Source organism: Typopeltis vanoorti, chromosome 9 (assembly GCF_054136105.1).
Source record: "Typopeltis vanoorti isolate ZY-2024b chromosome 9, IOZ_Tvanoo_1.0, whole genome shotgun sequence".
NCBI lineage: Eukaryota > Metazoa > Arthropoda > Arachnida > Uropygi > Thelyphonidae > Typopeltis > Typopeltis vanoorti.
The window spans coordinates 79,908,621-79,930,182 of record NC_143557.1 but is presented as its reverse complement, the minus strand read 5'-3'; the positions used below and the strand labels follow the sequence as shown (position 1 = coordinate 79,930,182).

The 21,562-nt window shown below is 34.3% G+C and overlaps 2 protein-coding genes across 5 annotated transcripts in view; both read right to left on the bottom strand.

Annotated features, from left to right (window-relative positions):
* LOC150103189 (kelch-like protein 38) overlaps positions 1 to 21,562 on the bottom strand; it is a 161,907-nt gene that overhangs the window by 78,340 nt on the left and 62,005 nt on the right. The gene's annotated exons all lie outside the window — the stretch shown is intronic.
* LOC150103192 (kelch-like protein 26) lies at positions 13,964 to 18,597 on the bottom strand. Its single transcript, XM_090397756.1, has 2 exons — positions 18,207 to 18,597; positions 13,964 to 14,283 (listed from the first exon to the last, which is right to left on the bottom strand). The coding sequence occupies exons 1-2, from the start codon at positions 18,579 to 18,581 to the stop codon at positions 13,978 to 13,980; spliced, it is 681 nt and encodes a 226-aa protein (XP_090253882.1). The 5' UTR covers positions 18,582 to 18,597; the 3' UTR covers positions 13,964 to 13,977.

Sequence of the window (21,562 nt, the reverse complement as noted above, 5' to 3'; positions counted from 1 at the left end):
AATAGCTCTATAAGAGGGTATAAGAAAGTTGTTTACGATTTTAGTGTATGATAAAGTTGCTTACGAGCTCTGAGCATAAACACCTTCAAAGTCAGTGCCTGAGAGATCTGAAAGGTTCAGACAAGTTTCCGCTGTCCGACAAGACACGATCAAAAGAATGCACGGAGGAGAAGAAAGAACGAGTCGGTCTTAAAAGAAGATCAAGGAGTCGTGCCGAGTTCTTCGGGGGTTACAACCTTTCATGCAAGGTCCCGGAGAAGGTGTAATAAAAAGGGACCGAGCCGAACATCGATAGGAGCCGGTCGGCGGCAGTTACAGTTATCAGAGTCGGCAGTTAGAGGCAGAAAAATATCGGGAATAGGATCCAGAGGACCGGACGTTACAGCGAGCCCATGCCAGAGGAGAAAATTGGGAATGACGAGAGAACAGCCGACGTAAATACCCGAAGCTTGGAAGTCCTTTTGCCGTGGGAGATCAACCTCTTGCCGGAGCTATTCGAGTACCGCAGGTTGCAGTCCACAGCGCGCCAATTCCCGTTGAGATACTGCTGATGCAAGACACTCCTGAAGGAAGTCTAAGACCTGAGATGAAAGAAAGGCCATAGAGACTTTAGTGCAAGACTTTTGATTGAATGTGCGATACAGAGCCTCTGTAAGTTTGTTCCATCTTTTGTTGTACATTCCTTTTGTAATCTAGGAGATACGTTATAGATGGACTGATAAGAATTAGCTTAATAGTAATAAGAAGAGTCCATAAGGGAGTAATTTGGAATGGTAATGATTGGCATAAGATTTGTGAAATAACTTGGCATAGTTAGCTAACCTTTTAATAAGTAAATCAGAGTTTTCAATAATTTGATTTAATAAGCAGAGAAGTAATTGAGTAATTGTATTGTATAGTTAATTAGTATTGAAAATGAAAAGTTTGTTTCTTTATGCTGAAAGTCTAACAGATAAGTAGAGAGAGTAACCTCCCTATCGTTTAATTAATGTACTTTGATATTAATGTAAATAAAAGTGTTTTATCTATATGTCAATGGAGTGCCGCCTGATTCTTTAAATTATAATGCACTGTTCCTAAATAATCTCGGACTTGTGAGCAGGAAACAACTAAGGCATATCAAGCGTAGTTTAAGTACTTGTGAAACCATGACTGTTTACGTAAACTTTATTGACTTTATTGAAGGAATTTATGCTAGTGAGAGAGAGATCTACCGGAAGCATTACTGAGTCTTATGCCGATATAGAAATACTGGTGGCGCAGTCTTAACAAATAAATTTTCCCATATTCATAGGCATACGAGTAGTAAATGCGAAAGGTGGATAAACATAGTACGTAATAGAATAAGTAAGGAAGATTACAAAAGCAAAAGCGCACACTGCTTATTAGAATAAAGATATTACAAAATAACGCATTAGACATTATTCGTTACAAAGACACAGTAACCAAGCAGGCTTATAAATAGCAATAAATAATCACAGTTTACAGTTTCAACATTGCAAGAACGTTATAGTTTTTTTTATATAGTTTCCAGGATTTTTAATGTATAATATTTATTTTAAAATTTTGTTTCTTCTGAATTATTGACTGAATTATTCCGCAGTTCTCGAAGATTATTAATTGCTACATGATCTGAAAGGGTGTGCTCTTAGTTTGTATTTCTATGTTAATATAACACTGCTTAATGTGTATTGCAGAATATATTTTGTGTGACAGTTTATTTTTCTGTTATACTCAATCCGCAAATACATTACCTTGTATATTTTTAATTTCTAGATAAATTACAGGCCTTTACAGTTTATAAAGTATCTTACATCGGTAAGCTGCTTTAATAAATGTGAGGTAGAAAATCCAATTCATTTTTAGAGAAATGGTTTGTTTCAGATTAACAAAGCAGAATTTAACAATATTTAGGAAATATATTATTATAGGATTTTTAATCTGGAATAGGATATACAAAAAGTTTAAATCCATATGAAAGCTTAAATGGAGGATTACATATGTGATTTTTTATACTTAATCTTATATGAAATAAAATGTTATGTTCAATTACAGTAGCGAAAGGGAAAAAATACATTACCTACTTGAATGTTTGATATTAAAATGAATTCGGGTGGAACTGGCGCTTTCAAAAATGGAAATGCGATGTATTTAACAGTCAGATAATGAATATCTGGATGGATTTTGATGAAATTTTTGTGTCCTGGATTCATTACAGGACCAAACGGAACAGCATTTCTAATTATTTAACTAGAAATTACGCTCAGCAGTATTTAAATACATCTCCAAGTTATTTAATATGCAGTTAAAGTGTGATATTGCTGATTTCATTAATTCAGCGGCATAAAGCGTGCTCTATGGATGAATTAATTTTATAATTTTGGATATAATGGGTTATGAAACTCGAAATTAAATAGGATATTTGGATAAAATGGAAGTAGAAGCTGACAAGCTGTGTTGTGGAGACAAAGTAAAATCCCACTAAGCTTTCCTTTATCTATCCGTGATGAAATTTTTCTGATGCTTTTCAAATCGTTTCGAAAAATGTGTAAGCACCCATAGATTCGTTTTATTATGTAAGAACAAAACAATTCCGTTCTGGCTAGACGATGTTAATGTAATTTAATATTTGAGATACTAACAAAAATTTATCTGGACATTTTTAGTTTCATTTGAAACTAGATCATTCCGGGAAATTTGCAAAATTACTCAAAGCGTTTAGAAAGGATACAGTGCAATCTACATGGATGGAATTTAATGAAATTTATTATTTAGGATCTCGAATAAGATATGTTGCGTCATTTCAATTTTAGCTTTAAGTCGGATTATTTTTAGTGGAATGATTAGACAAAAATATTACCAAGCAATATAAAATTTTATGTTACAAACAGCTCATTCCTTTAACATGTTCATTGCCAAACACGCGATATCGCGCGATGCGAGACCTCACCAAACGGCCGATCACGCGTTATCGCGTGGACGTCGCTAACTAAATAAAAAAAAATGGCCACCACACGAAATTCAAATGTTCAGCTTGGCAATGAAAGTGTTAAAATGAATAAAAAAACTTTCTCTGCTTAACAAAATCAGGCTTTAGCACCACATACCTGTTCTGAATTTTGCAAGTCTTGTAGTCCGAACTCTCCTCTTTCCACTCAACATGCTATGGACTAGAATCCCACTGGAATGGTGGCTATTCGGGTCTTTAGATGGTAGACTTTTTTTTTTTTTTCGCCTAGTGTGAGACAACTACTTTCTTTTATCAGAGGGCTGAAGTAGCTTGTAAAAATGTTTACTTCTCTAGAATAGCGCTTCCGGATTATCTCATCCCTAGTCTACCCACAATACTAATGTACTATGTACTTACAAACCTTCGTGGGTGCAATTCGTATAAAAAAACTATGCATTTAAATTTCGTGAGCATAAATGAAAATCAAATTTAATTATGCATTAATTTAATAATTTATTAAACTTAATCATTTAATGTCACTACTATGTCAACCATTAACTCCTATAGGCTCCTCTAATACCTCTTCCAGATCAAAGTCAGGTAATCGTTTACAAAGTAGTTCAACAGAGATAAACCTTAAGACTGCTCATGCTGAATGTATAAATTTCAACCTCGGTAATCTCAAGACTTGCACAGTTAACAATTTCACTCTGCTACATTCATCATCAAACATCTTTGACCACTACTGAATGAAGCTACCCCTCCACCTCCCCAACATCCTCCATTCAGTTCTTTCTTGTGATTTTCTGTGTCACTGAGATCCGGAATCTCATCTTTGCACCGATTTTTTTTTTTTGGTCTTCCTGTATCTCTCTTTCCATTTCTTCAAAGCTGATACCAGTGTACTTTCCGTTTACTACCTCTGGGTAGTCGTTAACTTGTTGTTCTTTTTTTTTTGTCAAAGTTTAGGGCTGATTGGGGCATCTCCTTTCAGTGCTTCGCAGAGATTTCCAAATGCTACCCGATTAAGTTGAATTTTTCGTTTGATTTCTTGCTCACAGCTTCCTTCTTCTGAGATCGTTTCCCCTGGATTAACATAGGAAATTAGTATGTTAATTTCCCGATGTTGCATATGCACTGGTTTTGATATTTAATCTTTTCTTTTTAATTTCTGCATTCGACTTATTGATCATTTGTTGAAGTACTCCCGGAGAGTTCCTAAAAGAACAATGTCATTAACAAATCGTAGGTGACTTGGTTCTTTCCTATTACTATAACTCCTCTATTTATCCATTCCAGATTAAAAAAAAAAATCTTATAGAACTTTTTTTGTAAATAATTAAGGTGAAATGCATTGCCCTGTCTAACTCTCTTTTTTTATAGGAAATTTCGTATTTGTTGCTGATTTTCTAGATGCAGCAGCTGAATTTTTATAAGCATGGCTAAGTATATCGATATAATTATTTTCAATTCCTTGATTTTTTTAAGATGTAAAATAGCTAGCGTTGAAAATGAACAAAATCAATAAAGACGACATCTAAGGGTTTTTGGTATTCATTTGTCTTTTCAATGATATAGCACAGTTGATCATATATATGATCAACGATGCTATATCATTGTGTAGCGATGTCAGTGCATAGCGATTTTTTTTTTTAGTTCAAGTGAGTTATTTCCCAAACCATGACATTCCAAATGATATGTAATGAATTAGGTTTTCTGTAAGAGTTAGCTATCAAACAGTATGGATAAGATTGTTTGAGTATTCTTCAAAAAAAAGCAGCAGTGGAGTCGTGTGGGACTTGTGTTAGTGAATTCAGTTGTTTTCTCTAAAGTGGCTACTAAGAAAGCAGCATAGCTGGGTTTAAATGAGAATTGCAAACTGTGTTGTACTGTTTTCGGCGATGCTAATACCTTGGCGTATGACTTGCAACTTGTGTGCTTCTCAGAGCCTCTAGGAAAGTTTCTGTTTTGTGTCATCGCGGACTCGGATAATGGGTCTTTTGTTTAGGGTTCCTTTTTGTTTCAGGTTCAGCGGAAACTGGATACATCTTTTGTACTTGGCAAGATGTGAATAGAAGCAGTTTGCGCAACATAGCTGATTTCGACTTGACCATTTTTTGTAGATTGCAGTTGGGTGTTCATCTCCGAATTTCACGCAACGAAATTCTGCTTTCCAACATCGCTAGGAATGACCAAAACGTTGACAACAATGCCATTGGGTAGTATTACACCTTGAGGACTCCCTCTTGATAATTAAATCACACACTGTTTGAAGATCATAGATTTTGCTTTGTTGCTTGTTAATTTTAACCGGCACGAGGACGAGCAGCATTTGATTTTTATTCGCTTTTTTATTTATTTATTTTTTTTTTACATACGATTGATCTAGATGGAGTGAAACCACTATTCTATACATGAAATTCTATACATGTACAGAACATTGTACATGAAAAAATGTTCATGTTTTGATCTGTAGAGCAGGGTAGAATTCATTTTAAAAAATGAATAAATCTCCTCTGAAGCCACTGTTTCTGCAATTCTGAAGCAACTGTTTCTGTAATTCTTCGGATTACTACTTTGAATTTTTGCTTTCTTAGGACGAAGGTGTGATATGGGATGTTCTTGTCATTAAGGAATTTAGTAATATTATAATAGTCAGAAACCGTTTCTATGGCTCCTTTGTCTGTAGTTTTCGCTTTTGAGACGCTAATCATACAGAATTTAATAGCAGTCCCAACTGTCTTCCATTGATGTTTAGCTGGTAATATGATAGAGTATCTGCTTTTTTTGCATTAGTGTTACTCTCGACGGATCCATCGGATTTTTTTTTTTTTTTCTCTATGGTGACCTGAGATGTGGACTATGAAGAAGTACTACACAAGATATCTTCAGGGGACCATTTGGCCACAAGCAATTCACCCAGCTTTCGAAATAGGATGAGAACTTGATCGACTTCCAAATTCTCCCAGCTTAATTAGTGCCGAATACAATCCCAATCTTTCGCATGAATAAAATCGCATAAACCTAAGGAAATACAGATTCACCATGGTAAACAAATTCAAAGTTAGATCCGAAGTATTTTCTGAACAAATCCTAATATTCCTTGTAATATACGTGAAAGAAAAGGAACGCTTGACTCATTCGCTATATGCATAAAAAAAAAAAAAAATGGAAGCATTAATCTGACTAAACAACATTCATCAAAATGAAGTGCAAACTCAAGATCGAATCAAAACCTGAATCACTAACCAATAGAATGAATGACTCAACACAAATCAACCTAAAAAACATAACTTCATATAATAGATGTTACAAAATTTATTAATGAAATATTAAAAATTAGAAAATATGTTTGAATAAGTGTAAAGAATGTAGTAATCAGATTTTTAAAAACGAGAAAAAAAATGGGATATGATCATATAAATACCGAAAATCTACATATTATAATTAAACATATATTAAAGTTATTTACACATATCATTAATAAATCTTTTGAACAGGAAATTTATAGAGCACTAAAGGCTGCTTCATTTCTTCCGTTATTCAAAGGAGATAACAGAAATGAAATCAGAAATTACAGACTAGTATCTATTATTATCTACAGTCTCAAAGGTTCTTGAAATTCTAATAAAAAAAAATAAAGATTAAATATCGATCTAAATTCCATATCCTTTTACATGCCTAATTCAGAAAAAATCAATGCCGTGACTTAGTAAGTGGTTTAGCGATAATGGCCGTAAAATAAAACTAAATATATATACACTTCACGTTAACAGATAAGCTAGATCATAATATAACTATAAAATTGCATGAAATGAAATGTAGTGATATCCAAAATTATAACACTGTAACTCAGTTTTATTTTTTAATTAATTAACTATCCGGATCCCCATATCGACAGTAATCTGAAATGGAATCTTATTTTTAACAAATAAGTTTAGGTTCGAGCCTCCGTAGCTCAGTCAGTATAGACGAAGCCCTTTCGTCGGAAAGACTTGGGTTCGATTCCCGTCAGTGACGTGAGGAACCTTTATCTGGTCTCTTTCGACGAAAGGTAAGTTAGCCAGTCTTATGCGGAAGTGGGGGGGTCACCCAGAAACTCGAGTTTTTCGTCTCCCAGAAGAGACAAACCGCCCCGTGAACACATGCATCTACAGACAACACTCCTGAAATAGGATTGACCGACCTATTCAGTGGGATTTCCGGTTTCGAATTCGTAATAGGCCAATAAGCCTAATACGTAACCGTAACAGGCTACTAAGCCTAATGCCTAAAAGGAAGAAGTTTAGGTTCGTAATGAACAGAATATATTATTAAAACCACAGGAAAAAATCACCTACTAGTTTCACTACCTAAAATGGAACTGGTGGCTTCTTCAGGTTAAAAACATTAAAAAAAAACTATAAACGCATTGAACATAAATATATTTATCACAAAATTGATTCAACGCTTAAAAACTGTTACAGTACATATAGATGAATTCATGCTAGATAACGAATAGAAACGCGTGGCACGCATTAGCTGTCTGCAATTAGTGATAGAAGCAGTGGCGACTCGTGGCTTGAAATCGTGGGGGTACAGCAACTTTCGAAATATACATACATACTGTAAGTAGTGTTTGGATAAAATATCAAAATTATGGTAAAAATTAAAAAAAAATTAAACATGAAAAAATATTGTTTATTATCGAAAAAAGTATACAGTTTGGTATAATTCAAAATTACTTAAAAATAAAAAAATATATTCTTCTTGTTTTATTTCATGAAAAAATATTGTTTATTATCGATAAAATTATACAGTTTAGTATAATTCAAAATTATTTAAAAATAAAACCCATTCCTTTAATTTTAATTAAAGGAATGGATTTACAATTTTTGGACATTACAATTAAATCCTTTAATTGTAATGTCCAAATATTTAAAGAGACGGAGTAAACACGATAAGCAATCGAACACTCTACTACTGGCGCAAACTGCATATAAACAACAGTGGAACTGCGCGGCGGACAGTGCCGCATTACGCTAATAGCTCGCATTTCATTATGAGTGAATGCGTTTGCGCGCGTAGCAATATGACACAGTGGCAAATACAGTGCTGCCAGCGTCCTTCGCCATCCTAAGTGCTACAAGATGGATTTTTATTATTTTTTTATACAAAATAAGAGAATTGTATAGGATTGTTGACGATAAAATTAAATATTACAAGCAAATATAAATAAATTAATAAATATATTTTTATATCGAGAAAAAGTGGGGGGTGCTGCAGTGCCTATGCACGAGCCGCCCCTGGATAGAAGGTCATTGTTGGAGAAATTGAAATCTCTAATGTTAAAATATTTAATAAGAGATGTTCATATGTCTTAACACCAGTCCTTGGTTTTGGTTCAATAATCCGTGCAAATCGATAACCATAACTGATTTTTTCAGAAGTCTGGAATAAAAATTTTAACATTAGAGATTTCAACAGATGTTGAACATGAAATTCCAATTAACTGCATAACCTCATGTCTTTTCTTTTGTGGTCAACATCTACAACATGTTCCTTCTTTCTTACCTGATATTCATGGCTTGTCTGTCTTATGTAGGCTAAACCACATGAGATGGAATTCTATATACTTCTGGGTATTTGTATAAACACCTGGAAAGGTGTTTTAGCTTTAAGAAATCTCAGAAGGTTACGAACAGTTTGAAGTATTTAAAATAATCTTTGTATTGGATATTCTGGTTATTGCGAGGAGTAGGATTCGAAAATAAAAGTCTCCCAACTGTTTCAATGGAATAGCCATTGAAAACAACAACAACAATAGACAGAGTCTGCAGTTCTGTCTTGAGGTAGTCATCATTTTTCATAATAGCCACTTCTTTAGGGTGAGGATTGTGCTTAATGATGACGAAGGAATGATGGATGAAGATAACGTCCAGTATGTGTAGGTTTACGATACACTTCAAGAGTAACACTACTTTCAAGTGTCTCGTAAACTACACCAGACATTATTTGAATACAAGGCCTGAATTTTTTTCCAGTGGAGAACCCACTTAACAGAGTCACAACTTCATTAGCCATGGTAGAAGGAAGCAGAAAAGACAGGGATTTCGATCAAATAATAAGATTTTAAAATGAATAACGAGTTCTAAGTTTCAACGTAAATGAAATTAAAATAAAAACAAATAAAAATAAATAAATAATAATAATAGAATAAATCATCTACATCGTTTTTTTTTTCCCAAAGGGAATTAAATGGCATTTTTAGTCGTATTTTTTATTTTTTATTTTTTTCGGAAATCGACTGACTGCTAATCTGTTTCGTACCTAGATGAAGGCGGCAAAAGAATATGCAGAGAACTTCTACCTCATGTTCCTAATTCAAACTAATATAAATTAATAATTAATATAATAATTAATATAACAATTAATATAAATTAATTATTAATATATTAATAATTAAAATTAATTAATAATATATAAATTCTAAATTATATATACCAAATCCATTAGTTTGAAAATACACAATGTAATTGGTTAATATACTCGGGAGGGGTATTAGTAAAGATGCATTCCTTGGATTAGCTATTCTGATCACTTATCTTTTATTCGGACACCTCCTTATCTCTAATGTCTGATCTAAGTTTACCGTCACTCCACCGTCTGCCATTAGATCAGGTTTCCAATACTAATCCGTGATGCATGTCTTAGTCAAAACAAAATAAATCAAAATAAGGTTATTATAAGAGAAGAATACAAAATGCTAATTAGTTGGAGAGCGAGCAAAAAAAAAAGTGCACGCCCATTTATCTTCAAGTGAAAACCGCAAACGAGAATTACCTTCATATGTTGATAACATGGTTCATGGGTTCAACTTGGGAAACAATTTCAGTGAGACACCATCAACAAGATTCGCAATGCTACCTGTAATCAGCTTTTTAAATGAAAAGTTACTACTTGGATGATGGATTGGTAAAACAAGTAAAAATCGCTTTTTCCAGATTTCGATAATGAATTCAGCGAACATTTTTTTTTTTGGGGGGGGGGTATTGAATATTGCACTTTCGGTCCTCTGATGCCATCTAATCTGGTTAATCTGAACAACCATCGGGGAAAGTTCTATCTATAAATTAGACTGAACTGCCAGACGCATTCTTTCTCAAGGTAATTTATCTGTTTAAGAGTTAGTTTCCCAGAGGTGGGGGGGGGGGAATTCTGTCAATTCTGTCTGTCAAGGAACAGATATTCCAAAGAAGTGGCAGATATCTACGTGGAAATCAGAGAAATTACTACCATACACAATGGTCTCCACAATGCGGCAGTATGGAAAGCTGAAGTGTGTTCAACGGAGGTTCTGGATAACAATCCTAAGCAAGTATTGTTCATGGTCTCAAATATTACCAACGAAAGCTTGCTGTGGCAAAAAAGAAAAAAAAAATCATGGTAACGCCACTCTTACAACGAGTCTTGAATTCTGTTTAGATAGTGTCAGGTGCCCTTTAAAAAAAAAAAAGAAAAGAAAAGCATCCACGTATTTTCTAAGTGTTATTAATCAGATATACGGACAAATCGGCCTTCAGAACACACGCAATTTACAAACAAAAACTACTGTTGTTGGTGATGATGGGCAATAGATGGCGTTAATGTTAGTAGTGTCGTAGTTGGAGAATTGAGTAGTAGTGGAGAGGATGGAATGGGTTTAGCGAGGTAGAGTAGTGTGCCTTCCTGCGATGAGTCCTTGGACTCCCTGGAGGTGTCACGTAATAATAATAATAATAATACGAAAAGACTCATTTCACTTACATTGCGAAATAACTTGACATTATGGATATTTGATTGCCATCTAGTCGATCATAAATACAGTACGGCGCAAAAAAAAAAAGAGTACTGAATAACTAAAAAAGCCTAAGTTCGGTACTGTTTTTTTTTTTTTTTTTTTTTTTTACACCGTACCGTATATGATTAACACGTTTTCAACTCTTTTCACTCAAGCTGAATTTAAATACAGGGTGTTTCAAAAAGAATTACCCGATTTCAAATAATTATATTTAATAATGAAAATGTGGTACAGTTACAAAATAAATTACGAAGTATGACGCCATCGTCTCATTAACTAAGCGTAGCGGCTATTTGGGCGCTAATAGTGGCATCTAGCGGTCGTCATATCAAACTCTGGACCAAGACCGTTCACACGGTACAAGTCGCATTCATTTGTGGTTCGTGGTTGCAGAGATATACAATTTTCAAATCGGGACATTCTTTTTGAAACACCCTGTATAACTTTATCTAAGAAAACATGAACTACACAATATATCCGAACTGTCATTAGGGTGCACAACACTAACCCCAGGAATTCCAAAATCTGCGACCCAAACAACTTATACAAAAATAAACAGAACAATAAAAAAAAAATCATTAGGTACGTGTATTCTTCGTTCGGTTGTTGTTCAGGACCAAAATGTGCGGCTATACTGGTTGGGCACCATGAGTTATCTATTTCAGCTCGCACTGAGTTCAGTCGGCAGTCGTGTTCGAACTGCTAGATACTCATGAATGAACCTATATAATGAGTGTGCGCGGTACTTCGCAATAGCTGCAAGCTTGTCAGTCGTTACTGTTGAACAAGGGGCGGGGGAACAGAGATGGGAGAGAGAAACTAATACAATTAGTATTTTTCTCCGCTGTTTAAATGTTATGAGAAATCAAGCCTACAGTGCGTTAGTTATAAAATATTTTCAAAAAGTGTTAGAGTAGCGTAAAGAAATAGCTCTTAAGCAACCATGAAACATTTCTATTCCACACGATAATCGTAATTTATTGTGTGAAATATTTTTCCCCAATTAAAAAGCGTGACAACTTCAAATTATAAAGAAAAACAAATCTAACATAAATGCCTCAAAGGCATTTATGTTAGATTTTGGGTCAATTGGTTTTACACCTTGAAAGAGAAAGAGAAGTATCCATGACGTATTGCTCTAATTCCAGTCTATTGCCCCAATTTTGTAATATCAAGTGTAATAACATCAGAAGTGAAAAACACCACGGCTATGCCGAAAAGAACTTGCATAACAAACAATAGCCTCACCAGCAATATTAACTGAACTGTGGAACACCAACGAGGCTTACCATTTTGAGATAATATGCATTGTGTGTGTGTGTGTGTGTGTGTGTGAGAGAGAGAGAGAGAGAGAGAGAGAGAGAGAGAGAGAGAGAACAGCGGCTGCCACGTTGCTGCGATTTTCATAAAAGAATGTATCCATGCTCATACAACTCTTAGAAATTGCGTAATTTTTGATTGCAAGCGGTACACAGAAGGTATCCGAAATAAAATAAAATAAAAATCAGATTATTTTTTCTTTTCTAAACACTTGCTCATGCTATTGATTTCATTTTAATTTTATTTGGATTTAGAAGAAAACAAAAATTAGAATAAATATTTTGATCACAATACGCAGGTATTTTTAATAGCTTACAAGATTTTTTAAAATAGTTTTAGGTCGGTCTTTCCTTAGTAACTTTTTATAACAGAGTGACAACTGAGTGTGGACAAGAAGAATAGCTACACAGTGATACTGATGAATTTTGCTAAGGTTTTTGACAAGATATCCCATAGAATACTGTTACGCAGATTAGAACAAATGTGGATGGGCATTAAACTGGTGATGTGGACAAGAGAATGGCTCATAGACAGATACCAAAAAGTAATGTACGGAGGAGCAGAGTCCAGGATGAAGCAAGTGACCAATGGTGTCCCGTAAAGCTCTGTGCTTCGACCATTATTGTTTAATTTATACATAAATGATATAAGAAAGGACTTGAAGGAAGATATTCAGTTATTTGCTGATGATGCAAAGTTGGGTAGCGCAAGAATTAATCAAGCTGATGTACAGAGCTTGTAGGATTATTTAAATAAGCTGGCAATACGGGCAAAAGATAACGGATTCAGTTCACTGTGAAAAATTATAAAGTTATGCATTTTGGGATTAAAAGATGACAAGTTGTGTTTCACATTGATGGAACTGTACGCCAAGAGTTGATGACTTAGGGGAGGGGTATTAGTGAATAAAGAATTTAAGTTCAGAGAGCATGTTAGTAATGTGTCCAAGATAGCTCATAGGATTACTTGGTTATTGAAGAACACACTAACATGCAGAGATAAAGAAGTTATCATTTCTCTTCATAAGGCGTTGATACGTCCCCCTCTGGATTACTGTACTCAGGTCTGGTTGCCTGGATTCCTTTTTAGATGAGGAAGTGGTAGAAAAGATTCAGAGCCGAGTGACCAAGTTGGCGAGGAATGCTCTCTACATTGACAGATTGAGAGTTTATGGATTACAGAAGTTGGTTGATAGGAAGAGAAGAGGGGATATGAAGAAGCATTTAAGTTACTAAAAAGTTTTTGTAAGATTGATGCAAGGAAAATATTTCAGCAGTGGTGGAAAGAACAAGAGGTCATCCCTGAAAATTAAGTAGGAGTGTGGTTAAGAGAGTGATTTTTCACTTAGAGAGTGGTGAATGAATGGAATGCGTTGCTTGACTCAGTTGTGAGTGCTTCGTCTCAATAAAGAAGAGGTATGATAGATATTCTATGGATAGTTTGGGTCTCCCACGATGAGTCTACTGACGCATGGAGATGTCCGTATGATAATAATAATAGTTAGCAATCTGTCGTGGTGTAACCAGTGGCGACTGCGTCTGTGCTAGGATCCGTACCCGGAGTGAAGCTTTTGTTTATATGCTTTTTGGTTTCTTTAGATGTAGATTTTTTGGACCAGTGTAAAGCTTTTCATACTGTTTAATATTTTAATTTCAGTATTAAACATATTTTTATAATCCCGTGTATGATTTAATATAGTCTATAATAAAATATGTTCAGCGCGAGGCTACTTGTTCGCTTCTTATCCATTAGTCCTGTGAGAAACATGGTTTACTAAGAAATACAACTTTTAAAATTACTCTGCCTTGATTTTTATTCATGAAAATTTGACTATCAAAATAAATCATTTCATATATAATTCTATTATTGGCTATTTGCTATTCATTGTTTACATATAAAATAGTTTCAATATTCCAGTATAGTCGGTATACTTTGCTCCATCTTTGTTTTTGATTTTCATTATCTCCTTCCGCTTTAACTCTAACAGTTTACTCCTATCTGTTAAAATATAATCATCAGGAGTAGGAATGTCAGCTATTACACATGCATCCATCCCTATGCGGTTCGCATCGAAGTCTGGTAGTTGGTACCACTCTCCCGTAGCATAGTTGTATCTTTCTACACTAGCAATATCGAAATCAGTATCACTTATATTCTTCATTCCACCAATTACATATATAAAATTGTTGACCACCTAGAAGGTTAAGAAAAGGTTTTCAATAAAATGAAATTAAAATAATAACACATTTTTTTTAGTAAATATGTTAATAAATTGCCAACTTAGCTGAAAAAGAAATTTTACAAAATTTCTTTATTTATGTGACATAAATCCATTGAATCAAAGAATTATATTATTATTATTAAGAGAGACCCCCAGGGAGTCAGGGACTCATCGAGGGAGGCCACATACTACACGCACCAGCTATCATACTTATTCTTGAATTCATTCACACTGCTTGAACTCACAAATTCCAATGGCAATCCAATCCATTCACGCACCACTCTGTGAGAGAAAAATCTAGCCCTCACCCCTTCTTAGCTTCCAGTGGCGGCCGGTGAAAATTTAAAGTGGGGTACTGCATATACAAAAAAAAAAATAATAATAAAATACCCTAATCAGTAACGAATTTATTAATAAATAAATTTACATATCAAAAATTGCTTTATTAAAAATATTTCATCCTCACCACGAACAAACACCAATAATAAAAGTTTCGTATCAATAGCTGACAAGCGCAAACGAATATCGGCGTTAGATGGCAGTGCATTTGTTTCGTTATGATAATTGACAAAATATAATTATTTTCATATTTTCAACAGTGACGCTCGTCATAATTCAGGCTTGTATCCATAATAAATAAATAATTATATGTTATTTTAACAAAATAAAATAAGATTTACAAAAAATAGTTCACCACGAACACAGCACCAATAATAAACGTTTCATATCTCACAGAAATAACGCGCGGAAGCATATGATACACTGCCCAAACGGCAGTGTATCGTATGACGTAACGTGCTAGCGCAAACGAATATCGGAGTTAGATCGCAATTATCGTTACACGAAACAAATGAAAAAATATAATTCTTTTCATATTTTCGACAGTGACACCCGTCATAATTCAGCCTTGTACTGTAATAAATAAATAATTATATATTATTTTAAAAAAATAAAATAAGATTTACAAAAAATAGTTCGCCACTCACACGCACCAATAATAAACGTTTCATATCTCACAGAAATAACGCGCGGAAGCATACTAAAGATACACTGCCGTTTGAGCAGGTTACAGTTGGGAATGACGTAACGTGCAATGACAAGCGCAAACGAATATCGGCGTTAGATCGCCGATGCATTTGTATCGTAATCTGAAGTGTTAATAGACCAATTATTAACTATTCAATCAATGTCGAAATATAAGCTGTAACCTTTAACAGGTTATTGCATTTATATAATGTTGTAAGCATCGTTATTATTTATAAACACAAACAAAATTTAAATTTTTCATTTTTTCCTTGGGGGTGCTGCAGTGTCGCAGTGCTTATGTACGGGCCGCCAATGTTAGCTTCCAAGGCTGCCCTCTTGTCCTTTTTCTCCACCTTCCATAAATTTAAAAATTCCATCAATTTCCTGTATGATCCTTTCAGAAGTTTGTAAGTCTCAATCATATCACCCCTCTTTCTCCTGTTTGCTAGTGTCTGCAGTCTACAAATTCTCAATCTGTTTTCGTAATCAGTATTCCACAATACTGATAGCATTTTTAATTCCCTTTGCACTCTCACCACTGTATCAGAATCACAATGGAAACCAGGAGACCAGACCTGCGCACAATAGTCCAAGTGACGTCTTATCAAGGCCTTGTAAAGAGGCAAAATAACATCCTTATCTTTACATGTCAAACTTCGTTTCAGCATTGCAATTATCTTTTCAGTTGTATTTGCAATCTTTGCTACATGGCCCCCGAACTTCAACTTCCTATCTACTAACACTACAAGATTCCTAGCCTCATTACGTTCTTCTAGCATAATCCCAGCAATATAATACGACATTGGACATCTAATCACACCAAAGTGAATGACTTTACATTTACTGACATTGAACTGACATCCATTTTCCCATGTCCACAAATTCCAGTCATTCTAATCATTCCAATTATTCTGCAAGTACTACATATCAGCCATATTCCTGATTACCCTACCTATCTTTGCATCATCATCATCTTTATTGTATGTCGCTTGTCAAATCCTTCCCAATATTATTAATGTACAGATTGAATAACAGTGAACTAAGCACTAATGCGGTACCCCACTTGTTAACTTAAACCTTGCAAACTGACATACCCCGTATACTGGAATTAATTGTTAACTGACTAATAAGACCACTTCAGTGTTAAAATAACATACGAAATAGGCCACATCGTCAATTGATGAAACCGGGAAACCAAGACAAACTGAATCATTTGGACTTACCGTGATTTTTCTTTTGAAATGCATTAAAACAAAATCATGGTTAAATCCTCTTGACCATGATTTTAATTTTTTAAAATTAAATGATAACTTGAAGGCTGATTGGGGGAAGGGACATTTGGAATGTAAAATCGTGGAAGAGGGAGAGAGAGAGAGAGAGAGAGAGAGAGAGAGAGAGAGAGAGAGAGAGAGAGAGAGAGAGAGAGAAGAGTGTTGTTTGGAGATTCAACTGCCAAGGATATCAAATAGAAATGTGCATGCACATATATTTTTTTAAAGCCACGATATTTTCACCTATTTTACTGTGTATTTATTGTATTGATTAGATTTGTTTTTGCTTCCAGTTATGGAAAATGACCATATTTTCAGTTGTGCATCTAGTCTCATGCGATATGTAATAAAATATATCGTGTGGGTAGCACCAAAGAGAAAAAAGAAGTGCAGTAAAACATTCTATGATCACGTGTTGTGCATGATGTCCTCAGTCAAGAGGTTGCACTCGTATGCGTCATGGTCTATTGTGAGTTAGTAAGGACTTGTAAAGTATACAAAAAGTTGCATAAAAGTGAAGGAAATTAAGATAAGGGAAGAAATTTTACTGCTTGAAAAGAATTTGGTTGATATAATTTAATTTTCAAGTTTTTTTATTATTAAAATGCAATGTTTATGTGTTAAATATGTTTTGATTAGATTAAAAAATAGATTTTATATTTAATTTTTTTTTTTAAATATTACGCATATTTAAATCGAAATGCAATTTACATTTGTGTTTATTTTAACATACTGAACACATTTTACTGCAAAAGAGAAAGGTTGCGAAAGCTTTTTTTTTTAAAAAATAAAATAAATAAATTCTTCATTGCAACACGAACTGTAAACTGTATAATAATCACTATAATAGCCACATAAAAACATTTAGATAATTTCATAGGGGGGGAAAGAGTTGGTCCCCATTACTTGCCCTTCGTGAAATCTCTTACGTGATTAACCCAATTAATCACGGTAATTAGAAACCTACTGTTGAACAACTTCTCATAGATGCATATCAGATATTTATTTATAATGGTCGGAGTTAAACGTTATTTCTGGTTCAGGTGTACGATCTTTCAATCGTTGTGCAATGCAACCTAATTGCTGGATCAAAAGATCTCAGTTACCTTTTTCAAGTATCTGTCTAACCCGCTATGTGGAATAATGGAAAGTATAAACAAATGCTTATAACAAAACCAAACAAACAGGCGACTGATTATTAATCGTATTAGGTCCTCCAGTAATTCTAATTATGCATTTCACACACACACACACACACACACACACACACACACACACACACACACACACACACACACACACACACACACACACACACACACACACACACACACACACACACACACACACACACACAGAACATATACGGGTTCCTAATCATAACATTATATGTCTCTACAATGGTATATATATATACTCGTATATATTTTCCTATTAATAAGATGGTAATAAAATGCTTTTACTTTTCTTTTTTTTTTTTGTCTTAAATGCTACTCAGTTGCCTTTGAAATTTTAATATCGAAATATTTATAAATGACTTCATGGTAAAGTACTCTATTCAATAATCTCATTAAATAGAAGAAACATTACACAACTTACAGTTGCTGTGCCAAAACATCTCGGTGAGTGCATATTTGGGATATAGGTCCAAGTATCATTCCCTGGATCGTATTTTTCCACCGTAAGTTCAACTATGTTACTATGATATCCACCTATAGCATATAAGCAACCCTTAAAGGCGACAAGCGAAAGCTTCGACCGTTTTGTAAACATTGCACGTAGCATCATCCAGTGGCTGATATCAAGATAGAAACATTCCAATGAACGCAATTTCCACTCGGTAGTTTCTCCTCCAGCTACGTAAACTAATCCGCCAAGTGTCGCAGCAGCCGCATGAATCCGCCCTGTGTTCAACGATGATACATAGGTCCACTGGAAACACATCAATGGATGTAATATATGAAATACAAACATGGAATATATTTCTAAATATACAATTCGGGGGGAAAAAAAAGAAAAAAAAAAAAGAAGAACCTCGCCACACAGTATGTAACTGTGGACCTGACAATGTTCGCTACGACGCAAGACGTCCTTTCTTCACGAATTGTACCAATTTAGGTTTTTGTAACTCTATCTGGCTTTTCACTGTGTTAAATAATTAAGGAATGTATATAACTTATACTTTTGCAATTTATTCTCATATAAACAAAAAATATTATTATTTTACATTTACCCTATTTATTATAATTCACGTGTACACAATTCTCCTATTTCTTATGTGAACAACTGAAGCTATGAGGCAGGTGTGTTATGTCAGTAAATGGCATGGATTTTTCTTGCCAGTTTGCATGCTTTGTGGGATGAAAAAGGCGGACCTTCCGGATCTACTCAGTGATCTGTTGTTTATTAACATAATGTTGATATATTTTAAATTAAAGATACGTTAATTATATATTCTTAATTTTAAAAACGAAAACAAATGAAAGGTGTGAATGTAAACTGTTCTTAGCACATACGCAGTTTTTCTTTTATTTACAAAATTTCTTGGTCCACAGAGATTAACTAAGTAGGTGACGTCGTCAGCCAAAAACATACTTTCCCACTAGTAGGCAATAGTCAATCACAGCACAGACATTCACGATAGGTAACGCATTTTTTTGGCATTCAGTTAAAATATAGTAAAATTTTATGGTGACTAGATGACAAAGGGGGGGGGGGGGGAAGACCGGTATTTTTATTAACCGATAATATTCTTGTATTTAGACACAAAGTAACCAAAAAAAAAAAAAAAATGCACGCGCACACACAAAACACTTACATTATTACACTCCTATCTTATAAAAATGCAGAATATATGAAAAAAAAAAAGCACAACTTTTGTTACTTTATTCGTAAGAGTTTTCACTCAAACAGAACTAAAAAAAATGTAGGAAATCTGGCACACTCGGTATTACTTAAATGTTCCTTAAATACAAAACTAATAGAAGCTCGGATACACCACCGTTTTCGCCAGAAACCGACATAAAAAAAAAATGACGAAAAAAGTCAGTACAAATGATATGACAACAACAACAACAACAACAAAGGTGAAAAAAGAACAAGGAATTCTATGTAATGCCGAAAAGGGCATTACAGTTACCAGGGAAAGACAATATGAGCAAACAAACATAGTGAACTAATGTTAATGACTGTGACTACCACCACTGCTGAGAACCAGCAGTCGGATATAACTCTAATTACTAATGCATTGTCCCTCTGGCTACTGTTGGACCAATCACCAGTCCATCTTAATTTCTAGTTTCAAACAAGTTAAGTTTTCGGAACCTACTCTTTCTGATCACGTTATGGCACGGGATAGTACAGGCTCTGTAGCATCATCTGGTTTTGTTTAACACCAGATCTCTGGTTTACTATTTTTTTTCCTTGGTTTCCCTTTCAAGAATGGTATTGGGTTTTCATTCATCAAAGACAGAAGAGACTGTATTCTTTTATAGTGATGAGTAGAGTAGCTTCAGTAGTTTATCTGCAATTCTTATCCATAACTTGTACCTTTGTTGCTTGCCATCATGTTTCTCGAGTACTGTCATTACCTACATATCTAAAGAGGATTGCCTCTATTGAATAGCATCTTAATCCAAGGTTATCTGCTGGCAATTGTAGCTTGGCAAACTAGTGAGAGTATGGCTTGAAGACAGAAAACACAAGAAAAAAGGTAAAGGGGGGTTCCTATCCTGAAGTGGAGAGAGAGAGAGTTTTGGTAGATAGTTTAAAGATTCTAGATGATCATCCTAGAAATCCTGGTGGAGACTCCCTCTCTCTCTCTCTCTCTCTCTCACTCTCTCTCCTCCCCACCCTCCTGGAACGGATACTTGTCTTTTGATTTTGTCTACTCTTTGGGCTGGAGTAATGACTAGGTGGATGAGAAAAGGAATCTCTTAGAAGAACAACATGAATTTGTTTAAGGAAGATCTTGCTTTAGTAATTTCTTACTAGAAAACAAGTATTACAAGTGGCAGGCAGACGTTTCCAGAGCACATGACGTCTTCCGATCACTTCTTAAGTTGTTTCAAAATTAAAAATATGCCCAGGGCAGAAGAAATTAACACAAATGAGAAAGAAAGAGAGAAGCAAATTCTACAAAACAAAATTTAAAGTATAATAAATACAAAATAAGAAGAAATTAATTACAGAAGAGATGGATTTTAAAGATAATTTCATGACTGGGAAAATATAAAAATAGCTATGAATAAAGCAGAAAAAAAACTAATGAGTTTTTAAAAATTTGGAATGAAAACACTTAAAATATATTTAATAAACAGCATACTTGAATTATTTACACCAAAAGACAAAGAGACAAGAATTGTATAGAATATAAGTAAATAGAATTCTCCATATGCTTGACGTACTAAATTTTTGGCTACATTTCTTGTATTCATCATCGGGTTTCTTAGTACTATTGAAGTTGATGTTCAAAGTCGACAGATTTCAAGTATGAGATTTTTAAAAAGAAATAATAATAAAGAAAAAGATTTGTATATACTGATTACAATAAACATCAGTGTCTACAACGCTACAAATCCTTTTCATACGATGCAGAAGTTTTTCGAACAACCAACTTAAAATAAGTAAATACCGGTGTAGACCCAACCAAAAAGGAAGAACTCCAAAATTGAAAACTTCAGAAAATGTGCTTATTATTTAGCGGATTAATTATTACACCAGGACGTGTTGATAGTAACTAAAGCCATTTGCAGTTTTGTTTTGTTTTTTAAATGAACATTAAAAAGGAGCATTTCTGTGTGTTTAAATATAAATGACTCACCTTGTCGTTCACCATATCATATTTTTCCACACTATTTAGGATGTCGTGTTCCCCATTCTCTTGAGTTTCTCCACCAATGACATAAATCTGTTTGTTCAGAACAGCGACACACGGAAATCTTCTATAGATCACA